Source organism: Microtus ochrogaster, chromosome 8 (genome assembly GCF_000317375.1).
Source record: "Microtus ochrogaster isolate Prairie Vole_2 chromosome 8, MicOch1.0, whole genome shotgun sequence".
Lineage (NCBI taxonomy): Eukaryota > Metazoa > Chordata > Mammalia > Rodentia > Cricetidae > Microtus > Microtus ochrogaster.
Window position 1 is genome coordinate 19,577,230 of NC_022015.1, and position 12,742 is coordinate 19,589,971.

Genomic DNA, 12,742 nt, shown 5'->3' on the forward strand with positions numbered 1-12,742 from the left:
GGTCTACAAGAGCTAGTTCCAGGACAGGAACCAAAAATCTACGGAGAAACCCTGTCTCGAAAAAACAAAAACAAAAAACAATAAAAACCCTCAAATATCTAGAAAGCCAAGCAGATATTGTGGATTTGTAAATGGGCAGCACAGATTTAGGGCAGGAAAAGCAGGCTGGGGCAAAATGGAGTGAGCATGTATATTTAGTTTAGTATGTAAGTTATATTGTGTTTTTTTAAATGTGGTGCTTGTAACAAATCCAAGCCCTCCCACATGCTAACCATCTCCAACCCCTAAAGTTATTTATATTAGGCGATCTGCTATCTAAACAAAACTATAGGCTGAAGTGGCCCTCAGGCCACCAGTTTGCAATCCCTGGACTGTGAAATGAAGTCTTCTAGGTACTTCCATGTCCTCCTTATTGGAGTTGTCATTAATGTTCTAAAGGTACCCACGACTCCATGTTCCAGTCCCAGTGAGAAACAGCCCTGCCAGTTCTGTGTTTGTGGGCAAGTAGCTGGGCTTCTCTGGGCCAGTTTTTTCATATATAAAACAAGACCAATCATATCCATTTCCCAGCCCCATTGCCTAGCGGTAAAAGTCTTGTCCATGGACAGCAGCCCTTTCTCTCCTTTTCAGGAGCAAGCCTTTGAGAGCAGCCAGAAATACAAAGAGGGGAAGTACATCATTGAACTCAACCACATGATCAAAGACAACGGCTGGGACTGACCTAGCTCCTGACGCATGTGGCTTCACCCTGGCCTGGCCGCCAGGGGGAGCCACTGGTTTCGCTCCTCCTCAAAGGAGCTCAGTAACCTTGGCGCCCCCACAGGGGAAGGATCCAGCTCCTGTATATATATTTTATTGCATGCACTGTGAACTTGGGGGGAGACCAGGAGGGGAATTGCACCCCCAGCACCTCCCTGCGATCTGGCTGGCTTGGATCTCATTTTTTAACCCCTTCTTGTCCTGCCTGTCCCATAGATATGGCCTGTGTGCTGCTCTCATGGCCCTGGTGCACTATCTTTCTGTGAACTTCTCCCACTGGATCCCTCTTATCCGCAGCGTGTCTGTTCTCATTCTGTAGCGTTTGTAAATAATAAAACAATGGAATGGAGACTGCCCGTGGCTCACATGGAATACAAGAAGGGGGACCTGGAATTCAAGCTCCTTTCCTATAGACAGGTTACATTTTGAGCCTCAGCAGGAGGGATGGGGTAGGAACAGTAGGCCAAGATGGCCTAACCTTTGACCTCTTGCCAGTGTATGTCTTGGCTTTAGTGCCTAGGAGGCAGCTTCAGGGAAGGCCACCACTTCTCTGGCTTTATATCCGTGCCTGCACTACAATTCCCAGCAACCCCAGCACAGGCTCTCTGTGGCCTTTGCGTGCGTGTGGCGCAGTGCTTACTGGGAAATGTAGTTTCTCGGCGCAAGCCCTCACGCCTAGCACGAGCTATCAGACTGGAGTTGTGCACTTCCCTCAACTTCTGAGACTTGGAAGTTTTTGAAACTGTAAATTAAGTAGCACTCTAGGCTTTAGTCCTCTGCTGCGGTCTCTTGTGGAAGATGTCCAGTGTCTGGCATGGCATGTCTGCTCAGGCACCAACCCTGCACTTGTCCTCCAGTTCACTTCGCAAGGCGAACCTCCAAGTGAACAAACAGAGGGGTCACCTTCCAGAAAGTCTGGGGCTTTAGGGTCTAGCCAGATCCAGGTCCCACCCCTGCCCCCCCCCCCCGGGCTTCCCCCTCCGTGGGAACGGAGACCAGCTGGCCGGAAGCGCCAAACTGCGTCCCTGTCCTAGCCCTAGGGATCAATCAGGCCGAGGAGTTAATTATGTAATGAGGGGGCAGGGGGTCGGGACTAGTGAAGCTGTGAGGGAGAGGGGAGGGTACCCAGGTATCCGGCCTCCTCTTGGACCCCTTCGAGGCCCCAGGGGTCTCCATTCCAGCCCACCTCCCGGGCCCCAGGGAGGGGAGGGGCTGTGATCTCTGGTTTGGAAGGGGCTGTGCTGTGAGCTATAAAGGGGCATCTCTTAGACTCTGGACTCTAGCAACGGGACACAAGGCCAGAAGCTACAACATGTACCATCCACGAGAGTTGTACCCCTCCCTGGGGACTGGCTACCGTCTGGGACACCCCCAGCCTGGGGCAGACTCTAGCTTCCCACCTGCCCTGGCAGAGGGCTACCGCTACCCTGGTGAGCGGTTGGATCGGCTCTGGGTAGGGGGCAGGAGACTGGGAATATGTGGTCTTCCCCTGGATCCTCATTCTTCCCACATCTCCAGATTTGGATACCTCTAAACTGGATTGCTTCCTCTCTGGGATTGAGGCAGCCCCCCATACTCTGTCTGCACCCCCTCCTTTGCCCCTTCTGCCAACTTCTCTGGGCCCTGAGACAGCACCACCACCTCCAGAGGCCCTTCACTCGCTTCCTGGGGTCAGCCTGAGCCTGGAGAACCAGGAACTGTGGAAGGAGTTCAGCGCTGTGGGGACAGAGATGATCATCACCAAGGCTGGCAGGTGAGGGATGGCCAAGTCAGTTTCTGGAAGAGACAGAGCTGTGTTTAGGAGTTTCTCCAGGGGTAGTAGAACCCAGAGAGCAGAATCTGACGGCGGCCTGACACTGTGACCCTGGATGGATAGGAGTTACACTGTAACGAGGTTCAAGGATCAGTCCAGAGAGTCTGCAGCTGGGTTTGGGAGCCATTCTATGAAGGGTCAGAGAGGTCAGTCTGGGCCTGGGGCAAGGAAGTCTGGATGAGTTATAGGTTGGCATATGGCCTAACTCAGAAACAGCCTATGAAAACGGGCAAAGAGCAGCCAGTGACCAGTGTCAGAAAATCTGTCTAGGATCAGGATCAGTATGTGGCTAAGTCCCAGCTCATCCTAGAAGGTAAGTGCTCAGTGTGTGAGCTCTGGCAAGGTCTCTAAGGCCTGAACCCTTGATAAATCCTATTTCCAGGACCCGGCACCTATTGTTTCTGAGGAAAGTTAGTCTTGCAGGGGTCAGCGCTGCACCACGGTGGGAGCAAGCAAGCGACTCAGGCTTCAGGAAGAAAGCAGTCTCCCGTGTTTCTGCAGAGTTTGAGGGGGACAGCAGTCAGGAGTCTGGGCAGAAGGGGCAAGGACTCTGAGACAGGACGCTAAGGTGTTGTAACAGAATGGAGAGTGAAGGGGCAAGGGGGGAGATGAACCTGCTGGGGCCTGTCAGAGCCCATCTCCCCATCTGTAAAATGGAGTAAGTCTTCCAGCTCTTAGATTCTGCACTTGAGGATCAATTACACCTCCCTTGCTCTTACTGTGCCAAAATTGAGGTGCCTGTTGCTAGTTCCTTTGCTGGTGCTGGGCTCACTTGTGCTAGTGGGTAGCTCCAGCCCTTTCCCTTCCTCTCCCTCCCCTGTGCAGGCGCATGTTCCCTGCTTGCCGAGTGTCAGTCACTGGCCTGGACCCGGAGGCCCGCTACTTGTTCCTTTTGGATGTGGTTCCAGTGGATGGGGCTCGATACAGGTGGCAGGGCCAGCACTGGGAGCCTAGTGGGAAGGCTGAGCCCCGCCTGCCAGACCGTGTCTACATTCACCCTGACTCTCCTGCCACGGGTGCCCACTGGATGCGGCAGCCAGTATCCTTCCATCGCGTTAAGCTCACCAACAGCACGCTGGACCCCCATGGCCATGTGAGGCCCAGGCTGGGACTCCTTGGTTGGGTTTTAGGGTGGTACTGGTGGTACTGGGTGGAAGACAGGCTGGAGCCCAGGTCAGAGAATCACCCCATGTCTTCCCTCCCAGCTGATCTTGCACTCCATGCATAAGTACCAGCCCCGAATCCACCTGGTGAGGGCCACCCAGCTTTGCAGCCAACACTGGGGGGGTGTGGCCTCCTTCAGATTTCCCGAGACCACATTCATCTCTGTGACAGCCTACCAGAACCCTAGGGTGAGTATCCTTGCTTGAGGGAGGGGCAGTGCCCCGCCCGGGCTACTGGGGCCTTGACCTGGATGTGTGTTCTCAGATCACACAGCTGAAGATTGCAGCCAACCCCTTTGCCAAAGGTTTCCGAGAGAATGGCAGAAACTCTAAGAGGTGGGCATCATTCATTCAATGGGTGTTTACTAATTGCTTACTGTGTGCCAGGCCCTGAGAACATGATAGTAAGTAGTAAAACACTTCTCCACTCTTGATTCAAGAAATACTTGAGGTTTCTCAGCCCTCATACAATTGATATTCTAGTGGGCAGTGCAGCAGACAAAACCAAGAGAAACCTAGGATGTTCTAGTGAGCAACAAGCCATGGGGAGGATGGGAAGGACCGGAGCAGATAAAAGGCACCCTGAGGACATTAGAGAAAGACCTGAAGTAAGGGGAAGGAACCATGTGGGTGCCTGCCAAAGCAGTGCAAAGGCCCCGAGGCACAAGTGTATTGCAGTGAGCAGAAGGAAAAGCAAGTCAGGGAAGCGACTGCTTACCAATGAGAGACTTGGGTGTGGGCCCGGGGAGAGCCTCTGGTCTACCCCAAGACAAGTGACTGGCTCACTGGCTCACATGTAGACAGTGGAACGTCATGAGGGAGGCATTCCTGCCTGCAAAGTCAGGTGCAGCAAGGCTCCGGAGAGGCTGTGATATGGCCGACGGCCTGGCCTTTGCAGTCAGGAAGGTGCTGTCTCGGATCTTAATACCCACGCGGGAAAGCACTGACGAGCCAAGTCCAAGTCAGAGAAACCTCTGCTCTGCTGCCTTTTAGTGGCTTCTCTGGCCTTCAGTTTCTTATCTGTAAAGTGGGTATAATAATATAGCACCTGCCCAACAGGGTGCCTGGGAGAGTTAAGTACTATTAGTGCTATCATCATCATCACCATCATCATTCCCCAGGGAGCGAGATGCTCGTGTGAAGAGGAAACTTCGGGGTCCAGAGCCGGCGGCCACAGAGGCCTGTGGGAGTGGGGGTGAGTGCCGTCCTGATGGTGAGGTCAACTTGAGACACTGAGCCTTCCCTATCCAACCTGTGCCTTCTGTCTCCTCAGATACACCAGGGGGGCCCTGTGACTCCACCCTAGGTGGTGACATTCGGGACTCAGATACAGAGCAGACTCCAGCTTCTGCTCCAGCTCCTCCATGTGGTGGTTCCAGTGCTGAGGCCTACCTCCTACACCCTGCAGCTTTCCATGGAGCCCCCAGTCACCTACCAGCCAGGTAAGGTGCTCCAGGAGGGCTCGGTGTTCCAGGAGGGGTGGCCTTTCCTCTTCTGACACCTCTCTCCTGACTTCAGGAACCCCAGCTTTCCTGAGGCTCCAGACTCTGGGCGCCCAGCCCCCTACTCAGCTGCATTCCTGGAGCTACAGCCTGGATCAGGGGGCTCTGCCTATCAGGCCGCTCCATCCTTTGCTCCACATTTCATTCAAGGGGGCCCCTTCCCTCTACCATACCCAGGACCTGGAAGTTATCTGGACATGGGATCCAAGCCAATGTACTGAGCTGAGTAGTAAGCCAAGACGGGCCTATGCCATCTTCCCTCTAAAAGCTCCTGCTCCCTTCCCCCAGCCTGGTAGCACCTTCATTCAAGTGCCCCACCACTACCAAATGGCTGCCTCGGGCCTCTCTCCTCTACCCCTTACTTCACACCTTGATTTCACTCCACCCCCTCTGGCTTCAAAGCTCAGGCAAGGCTGCTCAGAGCCCAGCTGGGGCCAGCTTCCCCTTCTCAGCTCTCACCTCAGTGTGAATGGAGGGAGACTTTGCCTGGCCAAATGGGGCCCAGCCCAGCACCCCCACCTCCTGGGGGCCTCATCACTGGTGTAAGTCACACCAGTTTGTTCTCAGGATCAGAGTATTTTTTGTTAATAAAACTCCAAAGACTCAGAAACTAATGGTGTTGGCCCTGGGGGAGCCTGGGGGAGCCAGAGCTTTAAGGGGAGACCCAAGCAGTTTCCAGATGCTTGCCCTTGTGGATGTGAAGTAGCCTGCTCAGGAAGATGGGTAACTTCCCTCACAATGGCTATTTAAGAATTAAGGCTGTCCTGGAACCTGGCCTTCACCCAGAACTAAGCAAGCCTTTGGGAAAGATCACCAGATGGAGCCTAAAGGCTCTGCGCCAGGGGACAAACAGGACAGGTCTCCATGTCCACCTCCGTCAAACCTGACAGAAATCCCAGAACCCCAGTACTAGTTTTCTTGTTTTATTAGAATTTTTTTCTTTTTTTTTTTCTCAAAATGTTTTATCTAAAAACAAAACCAAAAAAGAAAAAAAAGAAAAAAAAAAAGGAAAAATGACTGGAAAACTTCATGGACAAAGTGGGAGAAGGAGAGAAGCCCGGAGCAGAAGCCCCAACCTCTCCAGAGCAGTCCGCACCCTGGGGCCAGCCAAGCCAGGCAGCCCCTCCACACCAGCCTCCGCCTGGGAAGAGGGCAGTCACAGTGGTCCAAGGGCCAGAGGGGCTGGGGCCAAGGAGTCACAGGAAATAGTCGGCCACCGGCTTCTTGGAGGGGATGCCACGTGTTTCTTGGGGTGCAGCCTCAAAGATGATGAAATCTTTCTGGAGATGCTCATCCAGTTCCAAGATGGCTGCCACATTCCCACAGCTGGATTTGGGAACAGCACCGTTAGCAACAGTGGCCTAGATGTCCACCCTCACCCTAGCTCCCGGCCCTGCCAGCTTACCGGTAGCAGTAATTAGGTGCTGACCACACAGTAAGCACGGTCTCATTGAAGTGCCACTTGTAACCTTCCATCACCAATTGGTGGGCACGGCAGATCATGTCAATGTCATTGGCTGCATTGAACTGGGCCACCACATCACTGCCAAACAGGTAGCCTGCCCCACGGGGGCTCACTCCCCAGCCTGTGGTGTCTGAGACAAGGAAAGGACAACACGTGGGCTTCTCTGGCTAACTACTATACTAGAGTTAAAAGCCTGTGCCTCTTCCCTCATCAACCTTGCCTTCTTCTAGGGAATCCTGGAGACAGGATAGCTCTGAGGAGAAAGACTGCCTCATGGCTGGCCTCCTCATCAGCGGCCATACAGTGGACCGTCCAAGCAGCACTTAGTGATAGGAGGCGCTCACAGCCAGAGCACCAGCCATTAACAAGGACTCCTGGCAGTAAGGTCACTTTAGCCCCATGGGGCAGACTGCAGTAGCAATGATGGGATTGGAGGGTATGCTTAGGATTGGTATGCAGAAAGCCAAGCTTTAAATTTCAGTTCTGCCCCAAACAAAATAAGGAACCCTCAGAGGTCACTGTTCTAGGGGAACTGGTCTCCCTTCCAGAGAAGCTACTGTTAAGGTCTAAGGCCTCTTTCCACCCTGTGAGCCATGAAACTCAGGGCCACCACTACAGGCCTCAGTACACCACCACTCATGCTGTCTGCTCTTATGGAGGGTCCAGTCAGGCAGTGGAAGGCAGAAACCAGTGTGGACCAAACTTGCCCTTCTCTTCCCTGCCCCGACTCTCGTCATACACTTGCTTTATCCAGTCTCCACAGCTAACGGGACAGCCAGTTCAGGTACCGCCCTCACCTTCAGGGTCAGACCACAAGAGGTCACACATGGGTCCATCATGGGGCACCTCTTGCTTCCGGTCAATTGTCCGGATCTGGTCCAGGGTCTGGATGGAAGGGGAGAGGCCCCCATGCACACAGAAGATCTAGAAGGGAGTGTAATACCACAGAGAATGGAGGTGGAAGCCCAGAGTCCCACCACTGCCCCGCCCCCAAGGAGATCCGGCCAACCTACCTTGCCATCGATGATGGCAGACAGGCTGAGGTAGTCAAAGATCTCAGTGCAGTAGCGCCAGACAGTCACTGAGCCATATTTGCGCAAGCACTCATCATAGAAGCCATAGACCTGGGTGATCTGGCGGCTCTCGTGATTGCCCCGGATCAAAGTGATGCGGTCAGGATATCGAACCTAGAGGCAGCACCAAGCCAGGACTGGTTGTAGTCTCCATCCCCCACTTGGCCCCTCCCAAGTCTCCAAGATGTATCCACCAGCCTCACTCAGTCTTCACCATGATCTGCCTAACCTAGACTCCTGTTATCTCTTACATAATCATGGTGTCCCTGCCTCACAGGCTCTTAGGGGCCTTTTCCAGAGAACTACAAGACCAATGATTCCTCTCACCTGCCAGACTCAGGCTCCAGTCCTCAGTGCTCCGCCCCGCCCCACCATGGCCGCTCACCAATGAACTCTCCCAGTTCACTCAACTCCTGCTGCTCCCCGAACACATGGCCTCTGCCTGCTTCCCAGAACTCACATCAACAGCCTCTTCCTCAAGGCTCAGGAGACGGCCCCACTCATGGCCGCAGTCATGACCAGCCCCGCTAAGCACACAGTCCACAGCCACAGCAAAGCTCCAAGGTAGGTGACAGGGAGGGTGATGAGGGCAGCAAGTAGTGGCCAAGGCTCATGTTCCAGGGGTCAAGTGTGCTCACCTTCAGAGCCAGCAGGAGGAGGAAGGTTTCAACACTGTAGAAACCACGGTCCACAAAGTCTCCCATGAAGAGGTAGTTGGTCTCAGGGACATCGCCACCTACCTGGGAGGAGGGATATGGCTCTGCTTGGCCCCAAACTATCCTCTCTGGTCGCAGTGGCCAGAGTCTAGCTGAGCCCCTTGTCTCACCCAGAGACCATGCAGCCTAAGGCCTCTCAGAGATCATGTCCTCCAGTCCCCCCTAGTTCACAGCCCCAGTGTCCCCCCACTCACTCTGAAAAGCTCCTTGAGGTCATAGAATTGTCCATGGATGTCACCACATACCTGGGAAGGAAGAATAGGTAGACAGAGTGGACAAAGGCACAGTTTTTTTGTTTCCAGGGATCATCTTTCAAAACATCTGTTACTCTCCAGGCCAGCCAGGGCTCTATCACTCCATCTTAGGACCCAAATTCCACCTCTAGTCCCAAGTGAGCCTGTTCTGGTATCATCTACTGCCCCTCAGTGAAAGCCAAACGCCCTGGTGCAGGAGATGTGTTTTTCCAGGTAGACCTGCAGCAGCGTCAGGAAGACTGGCTTCATCTGTCTGCCCCTGTGTCCAGCACAGTTACTAACACAGGGCTACTGTTTCACAAACTTCTGCCTTGGCTATGAGCACCCCACAACAAATCGCAATTCCTGCAGCACCCTTTATGTTCTTGTGCTGCGCAAGCTAGAACTCAGGGCCTCATGCATACTGGGAAAACACCCATCACTAAGCTGCAAACTCGCCCACCATCTTATATCAGGGCTTATATCAGGGCTCACTTGAAAGTAGAGAAGCAAGAGGCTAGGGATGTTCTAGCCTCTCATAATTTAGAGGTGGGGGCTGTTATCAAATCACTTAGGATGTCCATGTCCTCAAAATACCAAGTCAGGCTCCAAGAGACAGAGTACTCACTGTGACTGGCGAGTCCACCCTCTGCACGTTGCTCTCTTCTACCAAGATCTCTCTGGAGACATGAGAAGACCAGGGTCACCAGTCAGGCCAGCCCAGCCCAATTCCTGACCTTTTTTGGAGGGAGGGAGGACATGAGGTAGTCCTTGAACCTCCATGGGGCAGAAGGAAATCCCCATGACTTGGTCAGAAAGCACTGACCATGGCCTTCCACCACTCAATACCTGCAAAGTCCACGTTCTCACCCGCCCCCAACTGCCATTCAAGTCCTTCCAAACAGGCGGGGACATTTCCAGCCTTGATTCTCCCAGTGGTTTCCTCTCAAGAGGAGAGCTCACACCCCTGGGAGGGAGGTTCCTTTTCCTTAGAACACTGACTGTCCCTAGGCTGAGCTGACCTCACTCCCTACCAATCAGAGCCCTCCTCTCAGGCTATCCAAAGTAAGGGTACGGCCCAGGGCAGGGTGCCCCAGATGCACCTTTTCAAAGGGTTGTGTTGCTCCTTCACTGTTGGCAATTAAAAGGAAAAAAAAAATTTTTTTTTTTTTTTGAGACTGGGTCTCATTTTGTATCCCTGGCTAGCCTGGAACTTGATGTGTAGACCAAGATCGTCTCAAGTACAAGAGATCTACCTGTCTCTGCCTCCTGTGTGCTAGGATTAAAGGACTGCACCACCGTAGCATGAATTTACAGAATATGGAATTGGCTCTAGTTCTTGTAGTGCGAACTACTTCTCAAAATCCCTTCGGCAGTTCCTGCAGTCCACTCTCAGCAGCCCTCCCATCTCCAAACCTGAGCTTAAGCGCAGCACTAAGCTCACACGCAGGTCAAGACAGTATAGACAACTGTGTTAGGGTCAGTGTCATGGGATGGCCAACACTGGGCAGATCCCAGGATTCCCAGCACAGAGATGCTGAGCTCAAGGCCAGCTAGAGCTAGTGGGAGGAGACACCGCAGACACAGTCTCTATCTCCACCCCCCACTCCCTGCCACACAGGATTGGAGGGCAAGGGTGAGGACCAAGCTACTGTTCCATTAAACAGGGTAGAAGCCACACTGAAGCAGTCCCCAGAAGAGGCAGGTAACCAGCCTCAACTGTCGCCTGTGTCTTTCCCTTTCACCCCTACCCTGCTTGAAGGTTCCTTCTCACTGTGCTCTGACAGCTGGAGCCTTTCAAAGACTGGCATCTCTTAGAAACCCCTGATAGCTTCAATCCACAAATACGCCATTAGTCCCCTTCCCACCACGAGTATCACCACCTCCTGACTTACACTACCCAAAGAGCACGCCAAGTTTACTTCGAGCCCAGATCCACTGGAAGAATATTCACAACCATTTTACTGAACACAATTTGGTCCGCTTTACTGACTTCGAAATCATCACTGCATAAAGTGGCAGAGCAGACTCAAGTCCACTGTCACCGCATCCAAAACTTCCTAGAAAACGCTGCCTCTCTCCATATGTATAGCGCTTAACTCTTTTAAGGTTTTTTTTTTCCTTTATTTTATGAGCCAGTCTCACGTGGTGGCCTCGACCTCGCTGAAGATGACCCTAAACTCCTAACCCACCCCCAACCTCCCAAGTGCTTGGGAGTAGAGGTGTGCAGAGACTGTGACTTTTTATTTATTTTTAACAGGGCCCCATGCAGTAAACCAAACTGGTCTGAAATTCATTATGCCCTATTCTAGTTTATCTACTATGTTTCTCTTAGGGTACCAGCCGAACACAAGAATGAATCAACTCCATTTTCTTGAAACACAACTAACAGGACCAGTATTTGGAGAGGCAGTTCCTTTTCTTCCTCGCTGTAAGTGGAACAATCATAGTTCGTGTTTGGTAAAGTGAGCACAAAACCACTTTCTCTTTAAGGATTGATGGGACTGAGAGACTTTTTACAAACCACAAGGTTTTTTTGTTGCCTTGAACCAGCTCTTTATTCAAGGCCTGTCCCAGAACTCAGTCTCTCCAAGAAACTTTCTCTTTCGCCCCAACAGGGCAGGCCGGTTTCCCTGAGTTTCCTAAAAACTTTCTGTCACTCGCTCTTGCTCCATTAGAAACGCATCTACATCCGATCCGTGGTTCCTGGGGTGAAGTGGCCCTCGGGACCGCTCCTCTCCGGGAATGCTTCCGGGATGGGACAAGCGCTAAAGTTCTTAGCTTAGTCCTCCCAGCCGGAACCCCTGGGCGACCGGCTGGCCTCTCTCCTGCGGGCCCGCGGGCTCACCTGGCCTTAGCGCACAGGGCCTTGACTTCGCTCTCTTTGATGAGCTCGCAGCGCCGCAGTTGCTCGATCTGCCGATCCAGGTCGCTGATTTCCGCCATGGCCCACCCCCCGGCGCGGGTCAGAGTCGGGGCCGCCGCCCCCTCCGGACCGCACAGGGGTCTCCTGGGAAAAGCGAAGGCGAGCCCGCCAATCAGAGGGCCCGTGCGGGAGGGGGGACTCGATTCTGGGACCGCCCCCCCCTCCCCTCACGGCGGCCCAGGACCCTCGGTGTCCCGCTGCCCTGGCCGTACCCCGCCAACTCCCGTCGAACCCCGCGGGCCCGCGCTAAGGACGGTGGCCTAGAGGGGCCTCGGACAATTACCGCCGCTAGGACTCCGGCTGGGTCTCTCCGACTCCCCACTTTCCTTCGCTTTGGGCCTCCGCCACCGTCGCCTCTACTTCCGGCCCCGCCGCGGAAGCAAAGGGAGGCCAGGTCTGTCGCGCGCCGGAAGTGACATATTCCGATCACGCCCCTCTCGCGGCATGCGGAAGGAGGAACTAAGGAATCGGAAGTGGGCGGGCGATGGAGTCTGGGAGGCAAGCATTAGCGTGTTTCAATTATGTACGCCAAATGACGTGACCTCTGATAGACTTGTCATCTCACGTTACACTTTTCTCTTGCCTGCTTTCTGCCCTTCTTCTACGACAGGTCCGAGGGTGAAGCTGCCATGTTCATCATTGCTTTTCCACCGTTTAGAATAAAGCCAAGTATTGCAGACATGTATAGTTGTTCAATGAATGAATGGGCCAACCCTAGCCACGGATCTTGCATGGCGCGGCCCTAAACGTTTGCCACGGGATTTCGGGTGAGCCAGGTATGTGGTACACCTATTTGTAATCCCAGAATACAGGAGGTTGAGGCTGGATTGTGGATTTGAGGCTGTCACAGCTACATAGTAAATACGCAAAACAAAACCAAACAAAACCCATCAAGAAGACATATTTGATAAATACGACTTGTCACCAAGCCTAACTGATCTGAACTGGACCTTCAGGACACGCAGGGTGATCAGAGAGAGAAAACACACACAAGCTTAAGTCTAATTGAAAAAAATAAAGTGCCTACTCCACTCACACCGAGCTTCTTTTTAAGATTCCCTACAACCCAAAATAGTCTAACATGTTTCTTCT

At 53.2% G+C, this 12,742-nt stretch overlaps 3 protein-coding genes across 4 annotated transcripts in view; 2 read left to right on the forward strand and 1 right to left on the reverse strand.

Annotated features, from left to right (window-relative positions):
* Ypel3 (yippee like 3) overlaps positions 1 to 1,108 on the forward strand; it is a 3,728-nt gene extending 2,620 nt beyond the window's left edge. For both annotated transcript variants that reach the window (XM_005351238.2, XM_005351239.2), the window contains one exon: positions 631 to 1,108. In XM_005351238.2, the coding sequence (XP_005351295.1) occupies positions 631 to 720 (90 nt within the window). In that variant the 3' untranslated portion in view covers positions 721 to 1,108. The remainder of the gene's footprint in view (positions 1 to 630) is intronic.
* Positions 1,109 to 1,953: 845 nt separating this feature from the next.
* Tbx6 (T-box 6) lies at positions 1,954 to 5,741 on the forward strand. The gene is made up of 8 exons (XM_005351240.2): positions 1,954 to 2,189; positions 2,278 to 2,512; positions 3,398 to 3,665; positions 3,778 to 3,924; positions 4,001 to 4,071; positions 4,857 to 4,930; positions 5,009 to 5,177; positions 5,254 to 5,741. Exons 1-8 carry the CDS (start codon positions 2,072 to 2,074, stop codon positions 5,456 to 5,458), a joined length of 1,287 nt encoding a protein of 428 aa, XP_005351297.1. The 5' UTR covers positions 1,954 to 2,071; the 3' UTR covers positions 5,459 to 5,741.
* Positions 5,742 to 6,230: 489 nt separating this feature from the next.
* On the reverse strand, positions 6,231 to 12,037 carry Ppp4c (protein phosphatase 4 catalytic subunit). Its single transcript, XM_005351241.2, has 9 exons — positions 11,934 to 12,037; positions 11,573 to 11,734; positions 9,353 to 9,404; positions 8,686 to 8,736; positions 8,414 to 8,515; positions 7,716 to 7,889; positions 7,500 to 7,626; positions 6,643 to 6,832; positions 6,231 to 6,563 (listed from the first exon to the last, which is right to left on the reverse strand). Exons 2-9 carry the CDS (start codon positions 11,668 to 11,670, stop codon positions 6,434 to 6,436), a joined length of 924 nt encoding a protein of 307 aa, XP_005351298.1. The 5' UTR covers positions 11,671 to 11,734; positions 11,934 to 12,037; the 3' UTR covers positions 6,231 to 6,433.
* Between the last annotated feature and the right edge of the window lie 705 nt (positions 12,038 to 12,742).